Source organism: Aphis gossypii, chromosome X (assembly GCF_020184175.1).
Source record: "Aphis gossypii isolate Hap1 chromosome X, ASM2018417v2, whole genome shotgun sequence".
In the NCBI taxonomy this organism is placed as follows: Eukaryota; Metazoa; Arthropoda; class Insecta; order Hemiptera; family Aphididae; genus Aphis; species Aphis gossypii.
Window position 1 is genome coordinate 32,940,130 of NC_065533.1, and position 21,813 is coordinate 32,961,942.

At 23.3% G+C, this 21,813-nt stretch overlaps 1 protein-coding gene across 1 annotated transcript in view; it reads right to left on the reverse strand.

The window, feature by feature from the left end:
• Nucleotides 1–21,813, reverse strand: part of LOC114121007 (muscle calcium channel subunit alpha-1) — a 42,010-nt gene that overhangs the window by 10,656 nt on the left and 9,541 nt on the right. Inside the window, 22 exon segments of the mRNA XM_050205587.1 lie at nt 827–934; nt 6,954–7,056; nt 7,106–7,281; nt 7,341–7,470; nt 8,131–8,242; nt 8,309–8,391; nt 8,452–8,567; nt 8,635–8,720; nt 9,475–9,595; nt 10,710–10,920; nt 10,989–11,140; nt 11,652–11,725; nt 11,835–11,980; nt 12,100–12,196; nt 12,588–12,754; nt 12,882–12,985; nt 14,091–14,296; nt 15,278–15,430; nt 16,979–17,067; nt 17,135–17,274; nt 17,356–17,461; nt 18,141–18,484. Of these exon segments, the coding sequence (XP_050061544.1) occupies nt 827–934; nt 6,954–7,056; nt 7,106–7,281; nt 7,341–7,470; nt 8,131–8,242; nt 8,309–8,391; nt 8,452–8,567; nt 8,635–8,720; nt 9,475–9,595; nt 10,710–10,920; nt 10,989–11,140; nt 11,652–11,725; nt 11,835–11,980; nt 12,100–12,196; nt 12,588–12,754; nt 12,882–12,985; nt 14,091–14,296; nt 15,278–15,430; nt 16,979–17,067; nt 17,135–17,274; nt 17,356–17,461; nt 18,141–18,412 (2,952 nt within the window). The 5' untranslated portion in view covers nt 18,413–18,484.

The following is a 21,813-nucleotide window of genomic DNA, read 5'->3' on the forward strand; positions in this document are numbered from 1 at the left end:
TACACGATATTAAAATTACAATATAGATACACTTAGAAAATATATCATAAATAGACTACACAATTGTGGTGGAGTTTGCCGAATACTTTATGGTAGTATTTGCAAAACATTATTTGAAGTATAAAAAATAGCGTGTAAAAAATGTTATCAAATGATATAAAAAATGTGCACAAAATATGATCATGCAGTATACTTAAAGAATTACATTTTCTATAGTATTCACAAATTTATTTAGCTATTTTTATTAATTTAAAAAATAATTACAAAATAATATTTTATCTGTTATGCAAAAGTGCTATATAACTTTAGTGTGAATTATCTATTATAGTTATAAAGGTTGTAATAATTTGTTAAATAAAAGACATATGATTTTTAATTTATAACTTAGCTTAACTTTGTGAATAAAACAAGCGAAAATTAAGTTTTTGATATCTAAAATTTGCATTGACAAATCAATAAAAGTACAAAATATAAGTCTTATTTATAATAATCCCTATACTAATACAATTATTTACTAGAAATTGTCATGTTTTGTTAAATAAATAAATTAAACACTTTTGCCCATCAGAAATCAATAAACATGAGCCAAATAAATATTAGCTATTAAAAATGCATATATTAACTAAACTACATACGATTGCATTGATAGAACTACAATATAAAATAAATATTAAACCAACTAAAACCTTTAGTAGGTTATAGTAAGTACATAAAACGTTAAGTATAATAAAATTGTATACAAAATAAATTTTTTTCATTACATAATAATTTAAGTTTTTAACAATTTCTACAGAATATTATTTGTACCAGAAAACTATGGAATTACCTTAAAAAGCTGAACTCCTATGACAGCAAACATGAACTGAAGCAAATATGTAACCAGCATGATATTTCCGATGGTCTTAATTGCAACTATCACGCATTTCACTACATACTATAAAAAAAGGAAAACTATCAAATAAATATAATTAACTAGTGGTCTACACAATGTGAGTCTACATTAATACAATACCTAGATACAATTTTTTAACAATTTTTCCATTAATTACTAGAATTATAAAATTAAAAAAACAAATCAATGAGTACTTTTTCAAACTTTATTAAGAGGATGTTCGATTCCTAAAAATATAAAAAACTATAATTATTTTTAAATACAAAATATGAAAAGTAAAATTAAAACAATGTAAATACTAATTTATAGTGTATTATTACATAAAAAATAATAAGTATTAATATAACTTTATAAGTTTATTTTATAAAGAAATATTAAGTATGAACAATAAAAACTTTATTATAAAAATATTAATATATAAAGATTATGAATAACTTACAAATTTTATTTTTCTTAGTGCACTTTAAAATTAAATGTTGGTATACCATAATTGACATTTTGAACTAATCAACTAAATATCAATACATTTTAATATAATATAATGTAAACTTGAAACATAACTAGCTTAGTGTTTATTGCATTTACATGTTATGACAAGTTGACAATAACAATTTTACTATAATTGCTTTGATACAATTAACTAAAACAAATTAAAAATGTATGATTTTATAATAATTAAATTTATATTGTCAATCGATTCAATGATTTTATGTTAAGAGGATTTGATACAGACCATCTTAAAATATATTCAGAATAGGCAATTTTCCAAGTGCGTGTGTGCGTATTCTTGACGAATTAATATACGTTTGAGAAATTTAATCATAATACTATGATAGGTAAAATATACATTATACATAGACAAATTAATTAAACCAGGATCAAATCCCCTTAATTTTTTTTTTTTTTATTGGATAATATTTTATTATTATCTATTAAGTTCTTAACAAGTCAACAAATATATTAGGCCATTGCCATTCTAAAATCAAAGTTTTTCTTATTTTTGGTTTAAAAAAACTTGATTTTATAGTGTCCTACTAATATAACAATGAAGCAATTCCACATACACAAATGTTTAATGTGTAGCTGTATAATAATATTTATAAAATAAACATAAAATTACAATATTATATTTATGCAAAAAATTAAAATATAGGTACATATCCAATTTGAATTACAATGTTTTCAATTTTTATAAAATGTCATGACTTACTTCAACACCAACGTATTAATGACTTAGGTACTAATATATAAATATATATAAATTAAAAAAAAAAACATTTTTTATAAGATACAACTTATATTTGGTGTGGTAAAAAATTTACATTTATACCTATATAATTATATTTAATTATTTCAATGTACAATATACATTTTTCGAGTCTAAGAATACTTATTAATTTGATTTTACTTGAAATTTTAATATCGTGTAGATCGTTATTATGAATATAGCAACGCTTTTTCTTCTTTGTTTTTATTATATTTATGATAAATTAAAACACAACAATTCTACATAAAAACAAAATTATTATCGGAACCATCTGTGTAATTTTTCAAACATATATTATATTTTAAACAGATCATTAATTGTTAGATTGTTGCAAATACCACGACGCCGGTTAATTATCTAATTCATAGGTATAATAGTTATTATGGTTAAATGTTTGTTTCGGAAAATGACATTAGATAAAAAATTTAATAGGATATCAGGGATTGTGGGTCAATACAATAACATTACAAGGAACGCAAATTTGGGTACGTATGTCTCTAACAGTCGTACCTTAAATAATTGAACTCCGATTACAGCGAACATGAACTGAAGAAGGCATGTTACCAGCACTATGTTCCCGATCGTTTTGACCGCAACAATGACACATTGCACTACATGCTAAACATTTCGTGTTACTTCATTTGTTATAACTTATAACTCATAAAGTATGGCTGATCAGCACACACATATATATATATTATATAATATATTTATGAATATAAAATTAATACAGTATCGTAAAAGATGGTCAGTATCTGATGGATAACATAATCAAAAATTGTAATAAAACTATTTCTATGTAACGTTAAAATATTATAAATTATAATGCAATCGAATGAATATTTTAGTTCAAAAACAAAGGGAAGTTAATTTAGAAGCTTCAAGTATATTACGTCATTGAATAGATCACTGAAACCTAAATGGGTCCACAGGGGAGGGGGTTAAAGCTCATACCTTATACATACATAATTCCAATATCTAATCTAATAGTTAAATCATACAGGTAATTAAATAAATAATGTAATTATTTAATGGTGCTTAGATTTTATAATGTAATAAATTACTCGGATTCTAGATATTTTTAATAAAAAAGTAGGTACCTATTCATATAAAAATAATAAAAATTTAAAATAAAAGAATGTAATATATGTAATGTAATTACTAATTATAGTAAGTACTACTTTTATTTATTTATTTTATTTTTTTAATATTTTTACTATTACATACTATTTATATTATACTAAGCACCACTAAACGATTATTTAATAATAAGTACAAGTAATGAATTTGTAACTAATTAAGGTAATATTTCAACTATAAAACAATTTTGACAAAATTTGTTAAAACTTAAAATCAGTACCTACTTCAAATACTTTTTAAAAAATTGTGCCTAATTTTATATTTTTTAAAACTGGTATTTAAATACAACTTATAAGAAACAGTATTATATTTTCAAGCTTCTTAACCAAGAAAAAAAGTAAATCAAAATGTGTTGAAAAAAATTTAAAAAATTTGAAAAGCTTATAAAAGGCAAGATACAAATTTATTTAAAAAAAAAAAACACATATACAATTAATATACTTATGGTCTTGTTCAGAATCTAAGAATCTAAAAATTATTTTTATATGTCTATACAAAAAAAAAAACGAATACCTTTTACGAAAAATGGCTGGATAGTTCATAAGATAAGCTATTATAATATGAGTTATATAAGTTAAGACTACATCTTCACCGACCGAAATTATTCAATACATATTTATTTGTTATTCACGCAAATTTTAATTTTTTTCATATAGTAAAACATATAAAAACTAAATTTAAATATTATACTATATTAAAAATATCATCTACTAATCTTATATAATGAGTACACAAAGGGCAACAAATTAATGAATAGTATTATACTATTGTTTATGAGACCAAACATTATATAGATTATCATTGGTAAAATAATTTAATACATTTATTAAATAAATTCACCTCTTTTAAACATTAAATAAATTAAATTTTTAAGCTAATTAAAAAAAAAAAAAAAAATGGTATTTAGTTAATGATTGTAACGATTTGTATGCAGTGGCGGTTATACATGATGTTCAAGGGGAGGGCGAAAATAAAGTCAACCCTCCCCCAGAGCATTATTATAAATAGTATATACTAATAAACTTATAATATACAATGTACATAATATGAATTATAGTTATATAATGTTTATATATTTATAATATTAATGTGTTAAAAAAAAGATATAAATGATATACCCTATTATCATCAGACTAATTCGTAAAAGTTTTAACACCAAAAATGCAATTTTTTGTTTATGCATTTTTCAAATAAAATTAATGTTAACTCATCGTTTAAAAGCATGCTAGCTCAAAAATAATAACTTATTCTCCCGTGAATGTGTTTACAAACATACAACATAGAGCGAAAATGTTCTTTCTCCTAAAAAACCATACCTTTTTTTTACGATTTGTTTTTTAAGAAAAAGTTCTATTTACATAGAGAGAAATATGTATTATTTTTATGAACTGTTGTCAATGATAATATTATTTTATCAACTTTTATTTTTGTTCTTAATTTGTATTATTTAGGTATTTAGTTTTTATACTTATTGGTTACGACGTTACGTATTCATAATGTCATTTATTTAAAAAATGTTATCCATTTTTTTTTTTTTTTTTTGAAGAAATAGTTCTAAGTCCTGTTACAAGAGTGTTATTGATGTTTTGGGTTTTTTTGTTAAAAATAATATTAACAAAGCCATCAAATACATTTAAAAAACACATTTATTTTAAATATATATTCTTATTTTTGAATCAATAACACGTTTTTTGTCCCTCCCGAAAAATAGACAATAATATGGAGATAGAACTTTTACGAATAAGTCTGACGATGTATGTATTGACTAGTGACTTTTATCTTATACCTAATAATTATAATAAAACCATATGCCTATTTTTTTGCTTAGCAAAGCGTATAATGTTATCTATATTAATATTGGAAGATATACTTGTTTTATAAATGTAGAGTGAGCGAAGTGAGCAAAAAAATGTTGGGTCCTTAAATTTAATTCCTGGTAACATAAAATAGCCCTATTCACCCCTGGTGTGTATCCACTGATTTCTATACCAAGTTAATCAGTATGTTTATCACATATTCTAATCAAAATTCATAGACAACAGAAAAACAGATAGATTAATATAATATAAGTACTATCCCCAGTTAAAACGTAAAATATGATCAAGGAAGAGCCCAAGGTGGGGGCGAACCATCTATCGCCTCTCCTTATAACCGCCACTGTTTGTATGATTGATAAACTATACTAATTTATTTGAGTTCTGTGAGATTTAACAGGTTATTGCACGGAATCGTTTTTCTGGATTGTTTTATATAGAATCATTTTGTGCTTGTACACTTTAGTAACTACAAATTAATAACTAATAATTCTATTATTTAAATATGATTTCAAAATATTATAGAACCACGGTGATTCTAATCTATATTTTTCAAAATCATCATTTTTTGGTTTACTTATCTTAAGATAAAAAAATTAAAGTAGTAATTTTGATGCTTATTAGAAATTTGGGACTGCTAATTAATATAGAACTAATTAATGTAGTAGCTTTAAAAGATTAATTTTAAGCCTTCATTAAGTATTTATGTAGTTACGTAAGTTTTAAGTTTTGACGGAAGGCAAGGCGGCTAAGTTAGAAGGAGTTAGTATTATAATTATCATAATTCATACATATAATATGCATAGTAGGTGGATGAGAGAGGGACGAAATATTGTGAGACATAATATAGAAATAATATAGAATATAATTTTGAAAACATTTTGATTTCATAATTCAAACACTGCAATATAATTAATAATATCGTTTAAAATTATACTATTCAATTTTGTGTAATACAATAACATAATGATATTTAATTAAAATGATTTTATTTATTAATTGTTTGCCCGTTTAGTTAAAAAAATAGTATTTTTACGGTATCAAATTTATTAATAGGTAAAGCGCTTCTAAAATTATATGATATAGGTTCTATAGTAAATTGGAATAAAGATCTATATTAAAATTAATATTAACAGTATCGATATATTATTGCTATTATTATTATTATTATTATTTAAGCATTGTAAAAAAACCGATGAAGACTATTCAAAATTAATTAGCTGCAATAAGAATTGTATTATTATTAAACTATATTATATGATTTTAGATGTATTAAATAGCACAGGTTTTATAACAAACTTGGACTAGGTAACTCATAAACACTAATGATTACAAATTCTACTATTTTCTAGTTACTTATAAGCTATAACAATATTAGATACTCATTCTAAATTAAAATACAAAAACTTGACTACACAAAATACAGATTATTTATGACAACTTAGTATTTAGGTATATCAATATAAACTTTAACGCTATAATATTGATTCTATTTATTTATGATTTATGTGTACCATCAAATCAATGATACTTCACTACATCATAAAATATGAGTAATACCTAAATACATCAATGGAATTTAAAATATTTCCTTGAATTCATAAATATTAAAATATTTAACACTGACTACTAAAATAATAATAAAAAATTAATAGCACGTAAATTATTAATCATCTTTTTTTTTTAGATAAATTAGATATTTAGATATCTAAGAAAAAGGAATGTAGTTTTACAAAATACTCATTAAAGAGAATATCAAAAAAATACTGAAACATTCTCTAACAATATGTTGTAATTAAAAAAAATTCCTTAAACATTTCTTTGTAATATTTGTACTTACTTTCAGTCCTTTTGCTCTATTTATAGCACGTAAAGGTCTGAGTACTCGCAAGACTCTTAAGACTTTTACTAATGACATTGGTCCCGCGCTAAAATTTTGGGTACTATTATTTAAAAATAGTATATACTGTTCAATTTTTTTAAATTTCATACCTTGCCATTTTAGAAATAACCGTCAACAATGAAACGGCCACAACTAAAAGATCTAAGAGATTGAAAAATGATCGACAGAATGCTCCATCATGCAAAACAAATCCGTATGAGATTATTTTAAAAATGATTTCAAGAGTGAAAACTGCCGTGAAGAAATGGTCAAATTTCTTTAAAACCTTTGAGAAAAAAAATGTAATTATAAGATTTTTTAGTAGATAAGTATAGTTTTACTTACGTTATTTCTTTCTGAATCTGCTTTTAACGGATCTTCTGCAGCTAATAATGCTGAAGAAACCATAATACATACTAGTATAAAATTACTGAAGTACGTATGGTTTTGTAACCAATGACAAAATATTCGAACCCTAAACAAATTATAAAAATATCTCATTAATATTAAATATAATCAATTTTGAATAAAAAAAGTAAATTTTCTCAAAGTATAGGTTGTTATTGTTATAGATATGCCATTTTCAGAAAAATTTTATTTTATATGTCGTATATGGGTTAATGATAATACATATTATTAGTTTATAAAACTATATGCAATATGCGCTGTCTAAAGCTGATCCTTAGACGAGTTGCCGCTAGGTGAATTTTCGGTTATATTATATTTTAAGTATTATTTGTAGCTTATTTTTAACATTGAATTCATTAATTTTTGAAAATAATAGTTTGTGGTTGTAAGATTCTAAAATTTTTATTTTCTCTATTAATATACCAATACATAAAAAAAAATACATTTTTATATTTTAATTTTAAAAATGTTAATTCGTTTACACTCAACATTTTAATCTTTTATAATTTTAAATTTAATTATATATTTTTATATTTATTATTTTAAATAAAATAGAAAATTACTGGTAAAAATGAAATATTAATTCTCTTTAGTCTACAGTTATGTAAAGAAAAAATAACTTCAAATTTATCGCTGTGACATATTATTGCAATTGTTCGCTATACTAATAATACTTTTTTATATTTACCTAGTTGAATAAAAATTATACAATTAATAAGTTATTTACCGACTGGTAGGTGAAAATATGAAAAATGAAGAAGCAGGAGGAATAGGCATTCCTTTATTCGCATTGTTGAATTCTGCCATTGGACGGACGCCATCTTCATTTTCTTCATTTTCTAGAATAAATAAGTACCATTATAATTACTTGTTGGCTATAAAGTGACGCAGTCTTATAATTTAACCTGGATTTCCATTTGGTTCGAAATCGAATCCTTCTAAATCGATTTTTATATTACTGTCACTTTCGTAGTCTTTTCTTGACGAACTATATTAAAAATATAAAACTTTGATAGATTAAAAAAAAAATAAAAATTAGGTCACATACCATTCATCTGAAAGTTCTTCCTCAGCAGAAACACCTTCAGAATTATCTCCTTGATATTCGTTATCTCTTTCTTTCGATTGACTATTACTTCGAGATTTTTGTTGTTTGTCAGGTTGCTTTATGATAAAAACAAATTTAATGAATGTTATGTTATACTTGAGAAAAATACCTTGAAAATCTTACTTCTTCTTCTTTATCTATTGCGGTTAAAGACTCTGCATCAGCTAAATTATCCACAGCGATAGCCAAGAAAACATTTAGCAGTATATCTGATATATTATTATATAATTAAGGTAGTTGAATTAAAAAAAAAAATTGTTCTTCCATAATTGAGCGACATGCATAGGTAGTCACACAAACTTTATATTTTGTATTTTAACTAATTAATAAGAGGTAGGTAGGTAAATATTTTGGTAGGTGTCTATTATATATAGTTTATTAAATTAATTAAATTAATCATATTATCAAAAGATATGTTTAAAAGTTTAAGACATTAATCGAAATCATAAATTTGAATAGAACTGATTTTTTTTTTTTTTTTGTTGTTCCTTGATCACTTTTGAAATGTGTATGGATATATATGTCAAACCTATTCTTATGAAAAAGTAAAAATTAGATTTCCATTCCGAAGGGAAGTTTGTAAGGATAAAGTTTCTCGTATGTCTACATTGGATGTAAGCAAAAAGCTTTTATTAATAAACAGTGACGTAAAGTAAATTATTAATAAATACTAATTATATATTACACATATTACAGAGAATTATTTCATAATATTTTGTATTATAAAGTCTAAAAAACATTATGTTAGGTATCGTAGAGTTATAGCCTTTTGGCTTATTATAAAGTTTAATTCAATAATTTAATTATATGTTAATTTACAATTGTATAAAAAATGCCTATCTATTGTGTAAACTGTAAATAGTATTAAATTCCTAATTAATGTATTGTTATTTATAAATTAATACAAATCTTTTCTAAGTCCATGATTACATAGAACATATTTTAATATTTGTCAAAGGATACAATTACCGCAGATAAACAATATAATGAAGTAGATGCAAGCTAAAATACCAGGTGATGATACACCATTGTAAGCTTTTATTCCATTATACATCACAACATTCCAATCTTCACCAGTCAATATCTAAAAAATATGTAAGTAAATTAAAAAAAATATCGAATTAATAATAATAATAATAATATAATAAAAAAAACATAGATTATGATTTATATCATTCAAGTATAATTATTCCTAGATTAAATATTTACATTGATTAATACTTAATACTAATATGTTTTGTATATATTTAATAAACTGTAGATTATAGATACCTAAATATATACCTCTTAACAGTTAAGAAAAATTCAAAATTAGGGTTTGTTAAAAAAAATTATTAGTTATAAATAAATGTATACAATTTTTATTAAAATTTGGGTTCACTTAAAAATCGGTATTCGGTAGTACATTTTTTGTGACTGTATTTCTTCAAATTTTAAATTACTTAAATAAAACTAAGAATACTCTATAGATATGTATTAAGCAGTGATAGATCTAGGATTTGTTTTTGGGAAGGGTCTCAACATTTTTCATATTAATTTTGTAAACATAATTTTTAGGATTTGATGTTTAAATACAGTATTGCTTAAATTTTTTAACATGAAAAATTTAAAACTATTATTTAATTTAACTAAAATAATTAAACTTAAAAGTTTGAAACAATTGAAATATTACAATACATAGAAAAATAACTTAAAATGTATTAAATTAATTTATATAATATATTATTGTAGAGAAAGCTGTAAACGCCTAGGTTATTGTTTGGAAAAGAGATCTAAAATATCTTCTGGTATTACATTAATTTTTTTTGTGATTTATAATAATTATTAAGTAATTCTATAGCATTATAATCCGTTTAGAAACGATTTTTCCTCATTGTACTCCATAAGGATATTTTTATATGTTTTTATAATAATTGTCCGTATGTAAATTTTGTTACTGCGGCAATACTGCTAAAATATAACTGTCGAGTATCGTAATACTAACATTAAATATTAAATTTAAATAAAAATATATATATATAAAACATAATAATCATGTCTGGATGGGTTTATATATAATGAGTAGAAATTGCAGAGTTGCCTTATTTAGTTAATATTTAATTAGTATTTAATAATGAACAGTTCTCAAACACTATGAGTATCGTTAGTGTATTATGTAATGTATAGGGACAAACATAATTAATATATTATTTACTTACTTGAAATACGGTCAATAAACTTTGCCAAAATGTATCAAAATTACTACGTGGCTTATAATCTGTGGCATCAAAATTAAACTTTCCACCAAATACTTGCATCCCTAACAACGCAAATATTACGATGAATAGGAACAGTAAAAGCAGCAGAGAAGCAATGGATTGTATCGAATTGAGCAACGAGGCCACTAAATTTGACAGTGACCTCCAGTACCTATTGAATAAAATAATATTACATTATTCAGTACTCATTAATATTGTTATGATATAATCAAATATTACTTTGTAACTTTAAAAACCCTGAGTAGTCGCACACAACGTAACACTGATACTCCAAGTGGTAACATTAGTTCAGTTCGCGTTAAAATCGTTTCAGTTATACTTCCAATGACAACGAAACAATCAAAACGATTAAAAAGCGAAACAAAATATCCCTAAAAATAATAAAATAATTTGATACCAAAAAGTTTTATGTTCTTAAAATTACAATATTTTTTTATTATTCACGAAGTGTCTTCGTATATTGTTCTACCCTTTGCTCTCAACTACATGGTATCGGTCACCTTTATCTTATACCTCTAAAGGTCCCCAACTTGTTCTTTACTCATACTATCCATTTTAATGTAATTCTTTATTTTATCTGTACATCTCTTCTTCGATCTAAATCATGACTGGCCTCACAATTGCTTTATAAACTCTACCTTTTAATCTCAACGGTATCTTTTCGTCGTACAAAATACTTGATGTTTCTCTTCACTTCATCCATTCGTACATAATCTTATTTTATCTACTCCATACTTAAAACCACCATTCTTCTATACCACCAATCCTAAGTAATTGAACCCATTTACTCCTAAACGTATAATACTATTATCATGGTTATAATTTACGTTATGTATTGAATACCTATATTATTTTGTGTATAACTGTATGAAATATTCTTACCTGTATTCCGAGACTATACATTTTTAATAACATCTCTAACGTGAAAAGAGTAATGAAGAAGACGTTTGTAATTTCTACAAGTAAAAAAAAAACATATTGATATTTATTATAATGCATTATACTAATGATCAATCTTAAACAAATATTTTATTTATATAATATCAGCTATATTAAACTATGTACCTTGAAAATAATCCAACCATTGTGGTTGCTTATAATGTTCTGTTGCTAAAACACCAGTGTTTAAGAACACTAAAATAATAATTAACCAATAAAATGCTTGTGATTTTACTGCTTTACGACAAGCACGTCTAGCTCTACGATTAATCCTAGAAAAAAGAGTACTTTATTAATTTGGATTATTGATATAAATGTAATTTTTTAATTTGATTAATGAAATTAATCTAAATACGAAACTAGACATAATAAATAAAACTAAATACGAAACTTGTCAAAGTCTTTTCGTTTCTTTTTCCACCACGATTTACTTGAGTCGACTTCATCCCGTTCCACGTTGGTTGATTTGTTTTCATTTGCATTATTATCTATTTAAAACACATAATAATAATCTAAGAGTTACGGATTCACAGCTTACAATTTTACCACTCAATTTTTAAAATACAAAACATAAAAATCAAATAATTCAACCATCATGCAAGCAATAATTTATGCTAATGGATACCTAATTAAGATCAAATAGGAGAATACGACGGATTGAAGACCAACTATTCAAGACGATTCGAGGCCCTCACGTATGTATGGATTATTTAAAATTAGCAAATAAAAAATACGGTAACAGGTAATAATATCGTGGTTAACAGTTCCCACCGTAACGTTTTATTAGTTTAGTTTAGTTTAGTTACATTTTTTTGAACGGGAAAAAAAGGTATAAAAATGTAATGGGATTTATACACACATTTGGAAATAATAATTTACCTTGTTGATTAGAAGATTCATCTTTATCATCAGCGTCAGGTTCAATATCCTCTGCTTGTGTTATCCAATCCAAATAACCCCTCAAGTCCTCTTCAAGTTGTTGTTTTTCACGAAGTTTTTGAAAATCTCCTCTAGCTTTTGCCTTTTCTCTCTCTTTAGAAAATTCTCTAAAATTTGTTAACATTAATTTACATATTGTTATAATATATTTACTATTTTATTAGAAGTTATAGTTTATATAGTCATATTATTTATAGCTGTTGTTATCTGTTTATTTTAAAATATATAACATACCCGCTTAACACACCAAGAATAAGATTCATTACGAAGAAAGCTCCCAAAATGACCATGGAAACAAAATATATCCATTGCCATGAACTTCCTAATGCATCTTCAATCTAAATATAATAATTTGTCAAAATATTATTTTAAATTAAAAATACATATACCTAACAAATATTATTAATTTAATTTATTAATTCTATGCTAACATATATTTGTATAGTGCAGAAGTTTTTAATAATTTATATTTTATAATACAATTTTAAAGAAATTTTATAATAAATATTGTATAAATAATTAATTAAAGAGATTTACTAATAAATATAAATAAATAACACGTTTTTAAAATTAGTAAAATGTGAGAAAAAAATGTATTCAAAATACAATTAGAGAGTCTTGGAAAAATTGGAATAAACAAACTAACAAATTGGTTTAGAACATCATTTAACGATTTTTTTTTTTTAAATGTATTAAAATGCATGAATCAAATACCTAATAGATATTATTTACCCAATATTTTATAATGTATATTTAAATTTTTAAAATCAAAATTTTCAAGCAAATTTGAAAATAGAAGTAATTTTTAAAAATTACAAAGAATGAAAACATGTAGAATGTAGATAGTTCAATATCATATAAGTAGAGATATTATATTCCTTATTCTGTTTCGATCTATAAAATCAGTATCTAATATTTATGTGATTTTAGTTATATTTGAATAATGATTTTTAGTTAATAAATAAGTTAACTGTTTTATTTTATAGAAAATTAGGTTATCGAACAAAACACTAATAGTGTTTCATAAATTAATTTATTATAAAAACGTGAATATGGTCTTTTTAGTTCTTTTGATTATTATAAAAATATATTTGGTGGAGTTACATGATCAACAAATTCCTATAATAATTTAACAAAACTTATCATTAAACTATTCATATCATTAAATATAAATAGTTTGTATAAAACGTTGCATGTGTAATATGTATACCCCATGTGATAAAACTAGATTGTGTATTATAATTAATAACATAAGTATATTACACATGTCAAAATACATGAAGTATTATATTTCATGATAAAGTTTTTATTAAATCTATAATTAATTATATGATTTCTACGGCAAAAATTAACTAAACTTTAATAAAAGTATATTGAGTTAATTTCTATTATATAAATATTTTTAAATGTATGTAAAATAATTAAATATTAAATAATTATTACACTGTATAAAACGTCTGTCCATCCTTCAAGAGTAATGCATTGGAAAACGGTTAACATAGACAACCCAAAATTGTCGAAATTGGTTATTCCAGAATTTGGTCCATCCCAAGGTCCACGACAGGTGAAATTCCCGTCAAGACTAGCGCAATTAAAACCACTAATCTCTCCATAATTACCTTCATCACATGGATGAGGGCTATCCATCACTATAATATAAATTAAAATTACATTTAGATTTTTTATTAATTTTTTATAAATAATTTAAAAAAATATATTTTATGAGTTTCTATATTATGAAAAAATCTTTACTTAGTAGACGTTAGAAACAGTCATTTTTCATATAATTTAGATAAAAAAAATAATGATAATAAGACCAACTGCCAAGTGTTATGATTTATCCTCAAAATTTTTCTACTGTGTCACTAATTGATAGGTAAATATAATTAATAATTTATTATATTATATTCAGGTTATAATATCTATATCTCTTAGTAAATTAGTGCCTACATATTTTTCTTACTTGTATATAATTTCTATTTAATAGATTAGAAATTGATATTTAGCAACTACGATATGTACACATAATAATACTATTATATTACTAATATGTAATAATATTACCCAATTCTAAAATTTTATCATCTATATTATATTGTTATATAATATTATGTAAATAAATAAAAATACTGATTAGTTAATTACTCCGTAAAGGTATACACCTATTTTGGCCTTATTATTATTTTTTTTTTGTTACTTTATGAAAGTATACATTAATATAAAGCTACAGGAAAGTAATCGAGAGTATTTTAATATCAAATTTCGTGTATATCTAGTATCTACCATGAAATATGATTTTTTTTTTTTATTATTATTATTTAATAAGATTTTACTGCATTGTCAGTAGCCCCTTTCATTAAGCTAAAAGTTTATTTATATCTGCCAATAATATTTTAGGGAACTTTGAGGTGTTTATCCTTCAAGTCCTCCTCTAATTCCGTTACCAAGAAATTTAATCAACAAAAAATGGAAAATAAAGTTATTAGTTTAGTAATTATTTTTTTATAAATAAAAATTAAACATATTACACGTAATACATTTTCTATACTAGAATTAAATTACTCAATTACATGATAAAAAAGTTGAGTAAAGATGATAATTATTATAATTATAAATTTATAAAACAATACTTGTGTCATTGTCCCAGCAAGTGGTATGCAAAGTTCCAGAGAATAGCTCTAATCCAATAATAGCATATATGATGATAACAAATATAACTAAAAGTGCTATGTGTAATAAAGGTACCATGGCCCGTAAAATAGAATTTAACACGACTTGCAAACCTGTAAATAAACAAATAAAACGTATCAATAATATTTTAATATTTTATTCATTAAGCATACCCCCATGTATATTAAATGTATTCGACAGTTTCAACATATAAATATAAACATATGTAATATATATAATATTTGATATCTAATTGATAAAGTTGTAAAGTTTTTGTGTCACGATTTGTGAAAAATAAGATTCTATTATATAGACTAGATAGTTATTAATTATTATAAATTATATTGTGTTATAACATTGGGTGGTATGTCTATAATTTAAAATTATACCATTGCATTTAAATAATTTAAAAGAAATAAGTACCTACAATACTGTATTGTACTGTAACAGTAAGTATGTGAGATTTTGAACACTAGCTTATAAAATAATATGGGATAAAATTATTTTTCCAGACATTAGAATACACTTTTTACTTGAGTCTTATAAAAAAATAATGAAAATAGTAAAATTTTAGTCTAATATTATATAATTACTTTAATTTATTTGACATGAAGTTCAAACAAAAACATTTACAATCGTCTTGTCAAAAATTGTTTTATAACCCATCAAATATTAATACTTAACACGTCATATTTCTTATTTATACATTATGTACAATAATATACATAAAATATGCACTAATATTAATTTCTGAGACTTTTTTTTATAGTATATAATAATATATACTATATATTATGAGTACACAAGGCCATATTTATGGAAGGCTATATTATGGTATCCAACGGCCAACAACAAGCAAACAAAATTAGTTGTATTTGAGACTATATTTTTTTATTCCTTAATCCTGAGTTTTGACGGTATTATTGACAAGATTTTAAAACATAAAGCATGAAAGTGTTTGTGAAAACTTCAATATTATATAGTTTTATTAAAATCAAAAATTTAGATTATTTAAAAAAATATATACCTATTTATATTTTTTAGATTGTTTAATTATAATATACAACCTAAATATTATGTTATTCAGCGTAGGTGCACTTGAAAATGTATAGCGTTCTTGACTCTTGTATATTAAATAATATAATTTTATTTAATGATTCAAAAAGTTAAAAATTTTAAATTCTATTAGGCCTATGAATCGGTAAATTGGAATCTGATTATAATAATAGTGAAAATTTAATATAATACCTCATGTTATTAGACTTAGGAAAACCTATTATTTAAATATTTTATATATCAATTTTATTTTCCAATGTCCGAAATATATTTAGTTAAATAACTGACAACATTATATAAAGTAGGTAATATTATTTGACTATTTGAATAAACATATTTACCAAGAATTATATTATGTATATTCAAGGACTGGAACTACTATGGCTTTTTCAATTTCAGTTATGTACGATTCTGTCAATTGAACTATAATTACTTATTATATAAGTCTTTAAGTGCATATAAGAATTCCAATATTCAGAATTTGAATTTATTCATTATTAAAGTATAAAAAGAAGTTGAGCATGAACGGTTTTGTTTATAATATGTATACTAAATGATAAAATTAATTTGCAGTACATAATGTTAAGTAAAATAAAATTGCTTACTTGGTACACCCGATACTAATCTCAATGGTCTTAAGACTCTAAAGGCACGCAACGCCTTTACATCAAATCCGTTGATTATACTGATACCCCTGAAAAATATTACGATAGTAATGAAATATATTAAATTACAAAATATATTATTCATAGCCAAGTTACCCCATCAGAACAATTGTGAAATCCAAGAAATTCCAGCCATTTCTTAGATACGCGCCTGGATGGGCAACAAACCCGTATGCTATAATCTTCATTATGCATTCAACGGTAAATATAACTAAAAACACTCGTTCAATTCTATCCTAAAAGTCATAATATTTATATTAAAATAAAATGTATATTGGGTATAAGTCTTTATTAAATTAAAAATTAGTTGTACTTACTAAATAACCATTCACTGTGTTTGAATCATTGCATGGATATGGTGTATATACTGCTAGAGCAACGCAATTAGCAAATATAGTCATTAGAATTAAGTATTCAAATGGTCTTAATACATTTGTTAAGAAAATATAGTATATAAATATAAATTGTTATCATACATATTTTAAGATTTCAATTTTTTTTTTTTTTTAGAAGATTTTAATTTTTCATCTACACTAAATAATATACTACTTCGATAATTCTATTTTGTACTATTATAGAAAATATATGTAACTTGGACACTTGGTTAGTATATTCAATTTTGCATAAGTGTTTCGTCCAAAACATATAAAATTTACAAAAATAGACCTATGAAACGTGAATTAATAAATACATTTTTTTCTAATATAGCTGTATTAAATATTTGTGCTCAATAATGTTTAATCATTAACAATTCGTAATATTAAAATCACATTTTGAGGGGTTCTAGAAAGTAGAAATCTATTGAAAGTTATATTATTTGATATTAGACTTGTTATTTATTTTTGGTATATTACCTACCAACAAAAATGCTACTCTTCAAATATATTTTCATAAAAAGTTTTAAATAGTTTTATAATCTGATTACATTATACTAAAATTGAATATTAAATTTAATCTGAACGAAAATTTCACAATACAGCAACTATACAGATATATATATATAAAGATTATTAAAATATTAGTAATTACCAATAATTATTATTCTGAAATAATTTTTTTTAAATGATTAGTAAACGACAAACGTAAAGAATAAAAAGGATACTTCCATTCGATTACACCAATACACAATTTCCGAAGAGGATTTTTGAGAGATAGGCAACATAATGCTCTTTGCGGTCTGTCGGGGAGCTGTTTTCCAAGTCTTCGAATAGGTCTTTTTGTTACCTGTTTGGTTTGATTATTGTTCGCCGGATTGTTATTGTTGGTGTTGTTGTTGGTGGTGTTATTATTATTGGTGTTTGTGGTGGCATTGTTGCTACTATTGTTATTTGACACCCCGTTAGGATCAGCATTGTTGTCATTTACAACACTCATAGTTTTTTTTTTTTAATACACAGAAAGAAGTAATGAATATTACCCTAATAAAGTCATGTTCCACAATTTTACCTATAAATATAAAATAGAATTAGTTTATAAAATCATATATTTATTCAATTATAATATACCTATATATTAATTGAACAACATTTTCTCAAAATTGTTTTAAATTTATAACGGTAATATTTATTTGTTAACTAAAATGTGGTCTACCTCAAAAAATATTATAACATAATTACATAATCGGTTCGTTTGATATGTCGATTTTCTATCATAATATCATATTCACATTCAAAGAAAGTACGTTTTTAAATCATATAAATAATTAAAATAATTATTTTATAGTTTGTCCAATTTGCTTCTTTAAAAAAAAATCAGATGCATTTGACAATGCTCTATTAATTTATCTTTATGTAGTATATTTATTAGTGTGTAAAAAATAATAAGGTACACTATTTATAATTTTTTTTGCTCTAGCACAGTTTATTTTGTCATTGTTTGGTTACAATTAAATTATTATTTCACTTTAAGTGGGAACATTAAGCAGCTCAAATATTTATACTTGGCAACAGAGTATAAATTATACTGTATTTTATTTATTTTATGTAATTTATCGTGGATATTTTCTGCCAGTTATCGATTTTAATTACAAATTATTAGTTAATAATAACCGAAGGGTGGAGTATGATTGCGTACGCTACTAACCAGCAGTATTTTTTTTTCGTAACACGATTCCGTACGTTAAATTAATTTTATTTTTATGTGATGTTGCCAAAGCCAAATTGTACGAATTTACAATGGTACACAAGTATAAAACCATTATAACTAACAAAATAAAATAAATCTAAAGAACAACGAACGGTACAGAAAGCTCGTAAAAAACGTACTACGGCCAATTTTATAGTGTTTACCCACCGACCACCAATACATGTAATTATATAAATATTAATGGAGATTCAAGTTAAAACAAAGAAAAAAACGTGTTCAATTTCAACACACATCCATAATAAAATAGATCTTTTCGATTTTTAATGTCGCTTCCAATGAATCTAATATAATGATTGAAACATCAATTAACAGATATAATAAATATAAAATTCACAAAAATATTTTGATACATCCTATCTATTTTCAATTGGCAATATAAATTTCAAGAAAAATGTTTTAAATTATATATGATAAGTAACTATATTATACTTAGTAAGTATCTAGTATAATTAAGTATTTTCATATTTTAATTAAATTATATTTATTTTACAATTATTTTAACGATGATTTTTAATTATAGTTCACTGTGACACTGCAGATTATTGAGTGCAAATTATTAATTTTTAACCTTACAATATTTTTAGATTTAAAAAAAAAAAATATTTAACATGCTTATGTTATTTTGCAAATTATGTAACTATAAATTTGACAACGTTGAAGTTTATTTTAATCAAAATGTAATTAATGGATTCCTTTATTATTAGGAAAATATATATACAATCGTGTTCCCTGAAAGGTTTATCATACGCAAATAAATTCACATCAATATTATGTTAATACATAATATTACCATAACATGATTAAATTAAAAATTAAGTTTCTACGAGACTAAATATAATTTTAAATGGATAAAAAAAAATTTAAAAATTAGGTTTAAAATTATGTTCAACACATGGTTAATAATAAACTAAATACTTAAATCACACTTGAAGTGTTAGTTACTGGTAAACGATCAAATAAATGACAAAACACTCAAATTTGTGGTTTTATAATATTAACCTTGTTCGAAAAAGGAATAAAAATATTTAATATCTAATTTATTTATACTGACCAGTCATTGGAAAAAAAATACAAATGTAATTAACTACATTTTACAAAGTGTATAAATAATAGTATTTTAATATATTATTATTGATTTTGTAAAAATTTTATGTTTGAGTGAGAAGTTCTAAATGTTATATAGATATTAGATATTATAGAAAAAAGTTAGTCAATGACAGCCTACAGATATTTTTTATTAATTTTGTTAGTTCTCATTAATTATTGTTTGACAGAGTTTCACAAATAAAGTATAATACACGTATTAATGGTATACTTATAAAGTTATAACTATATGAATGTTAACTTTTTTTACAGATAGAATCATAATTGTAATAAACCAAAAAATTGATTATGTGTAATATGTATGAAAATTAATAGATAAACAATAAACTGTTAACATATATGTATAAAAATTATGTTTTTAAATAATTAGAGTACAATACCTAACAAATTCATAAAAAATAAAACTTATTACCTAATGAAAATGTGGTTTGAGAAAAAAGATTCTTATTTATAAATTAAAATATTTTTTAAATCAATTTAAAAAAAGGGAAGTCGGGTGATAAACGCTTTGCTGCAAAATTTATTAATGTATTAAATTTGAATCCAATGATAGGTATCATTGTATACAAAAAACGATTCTGAACGGAGATGATTTGTCGGCCTAGGATATAATATTTTTCAGAGGGGGGTAAAAAAGGTGGTTTATGTTTTAATGGCTTGAATACACCAAAATAAATTCTTTTAAAATTATTATAACCCAAATTTATGAGAAATCTTGTATTAATTTTTCAACTCTTAACTACCTACTTATAAAAATTTTTTTATGAATTATACCTACAAAATAATTTGCAAATATTCATGATTTTGACAATTTTTTGTTAATATTTGAATTTCAAATTCTAATAAAAAAAAATTGTGCCTATGTATTCTTATAATTTTTGAATCACTATAACGAATTTTGTATTATATTTTCAAGTATTTTGACTCTGCAAAAATTTTTTATCGATATTTATAAAAAAAAAAAACTAAACGAAAACGAATATTTCAAATGCCTATAAATAGCCTTAAAATAAAACGAAATATTTTGAAAATTAAATTATGTAAAGAAAATGTCAATTTAAACAACTGATGAAATGTAATTTCAAGTATCTATGATTTATGCTTCTTGAATAATCAAATATTTAAAATCATTTTAGGATAAATCGTTATCGTTACGCAATTTCGTAAAAATTTAAAATTCAAATGCTCATAACATTTTTCCTATAATGAGGGGTCTCAAGTTTTCTATACAGCTATTTGAAGGAAAACTTAGTGTTGATTATTTTAACCTTAAATATATAAATACAAAACATTTTATGTATTTTCAACTACAAAATTACTTGTAAATTTTCACAGTTTTGATGTATATCGTAAAAATTTGAACTTTAAACGCTTATAAAAAAAAATAGTGACTGACGATTTTTGATTTTCTTTTTAACCACAAGAAGAATAACTTTAAGAAACCTTTTATTAAATTTTCAAGTTTTTTTTGGGCACCCAAAATTTTTTAACGACATTTCAAAAAAAATTACTCTGAAAAATCGAAA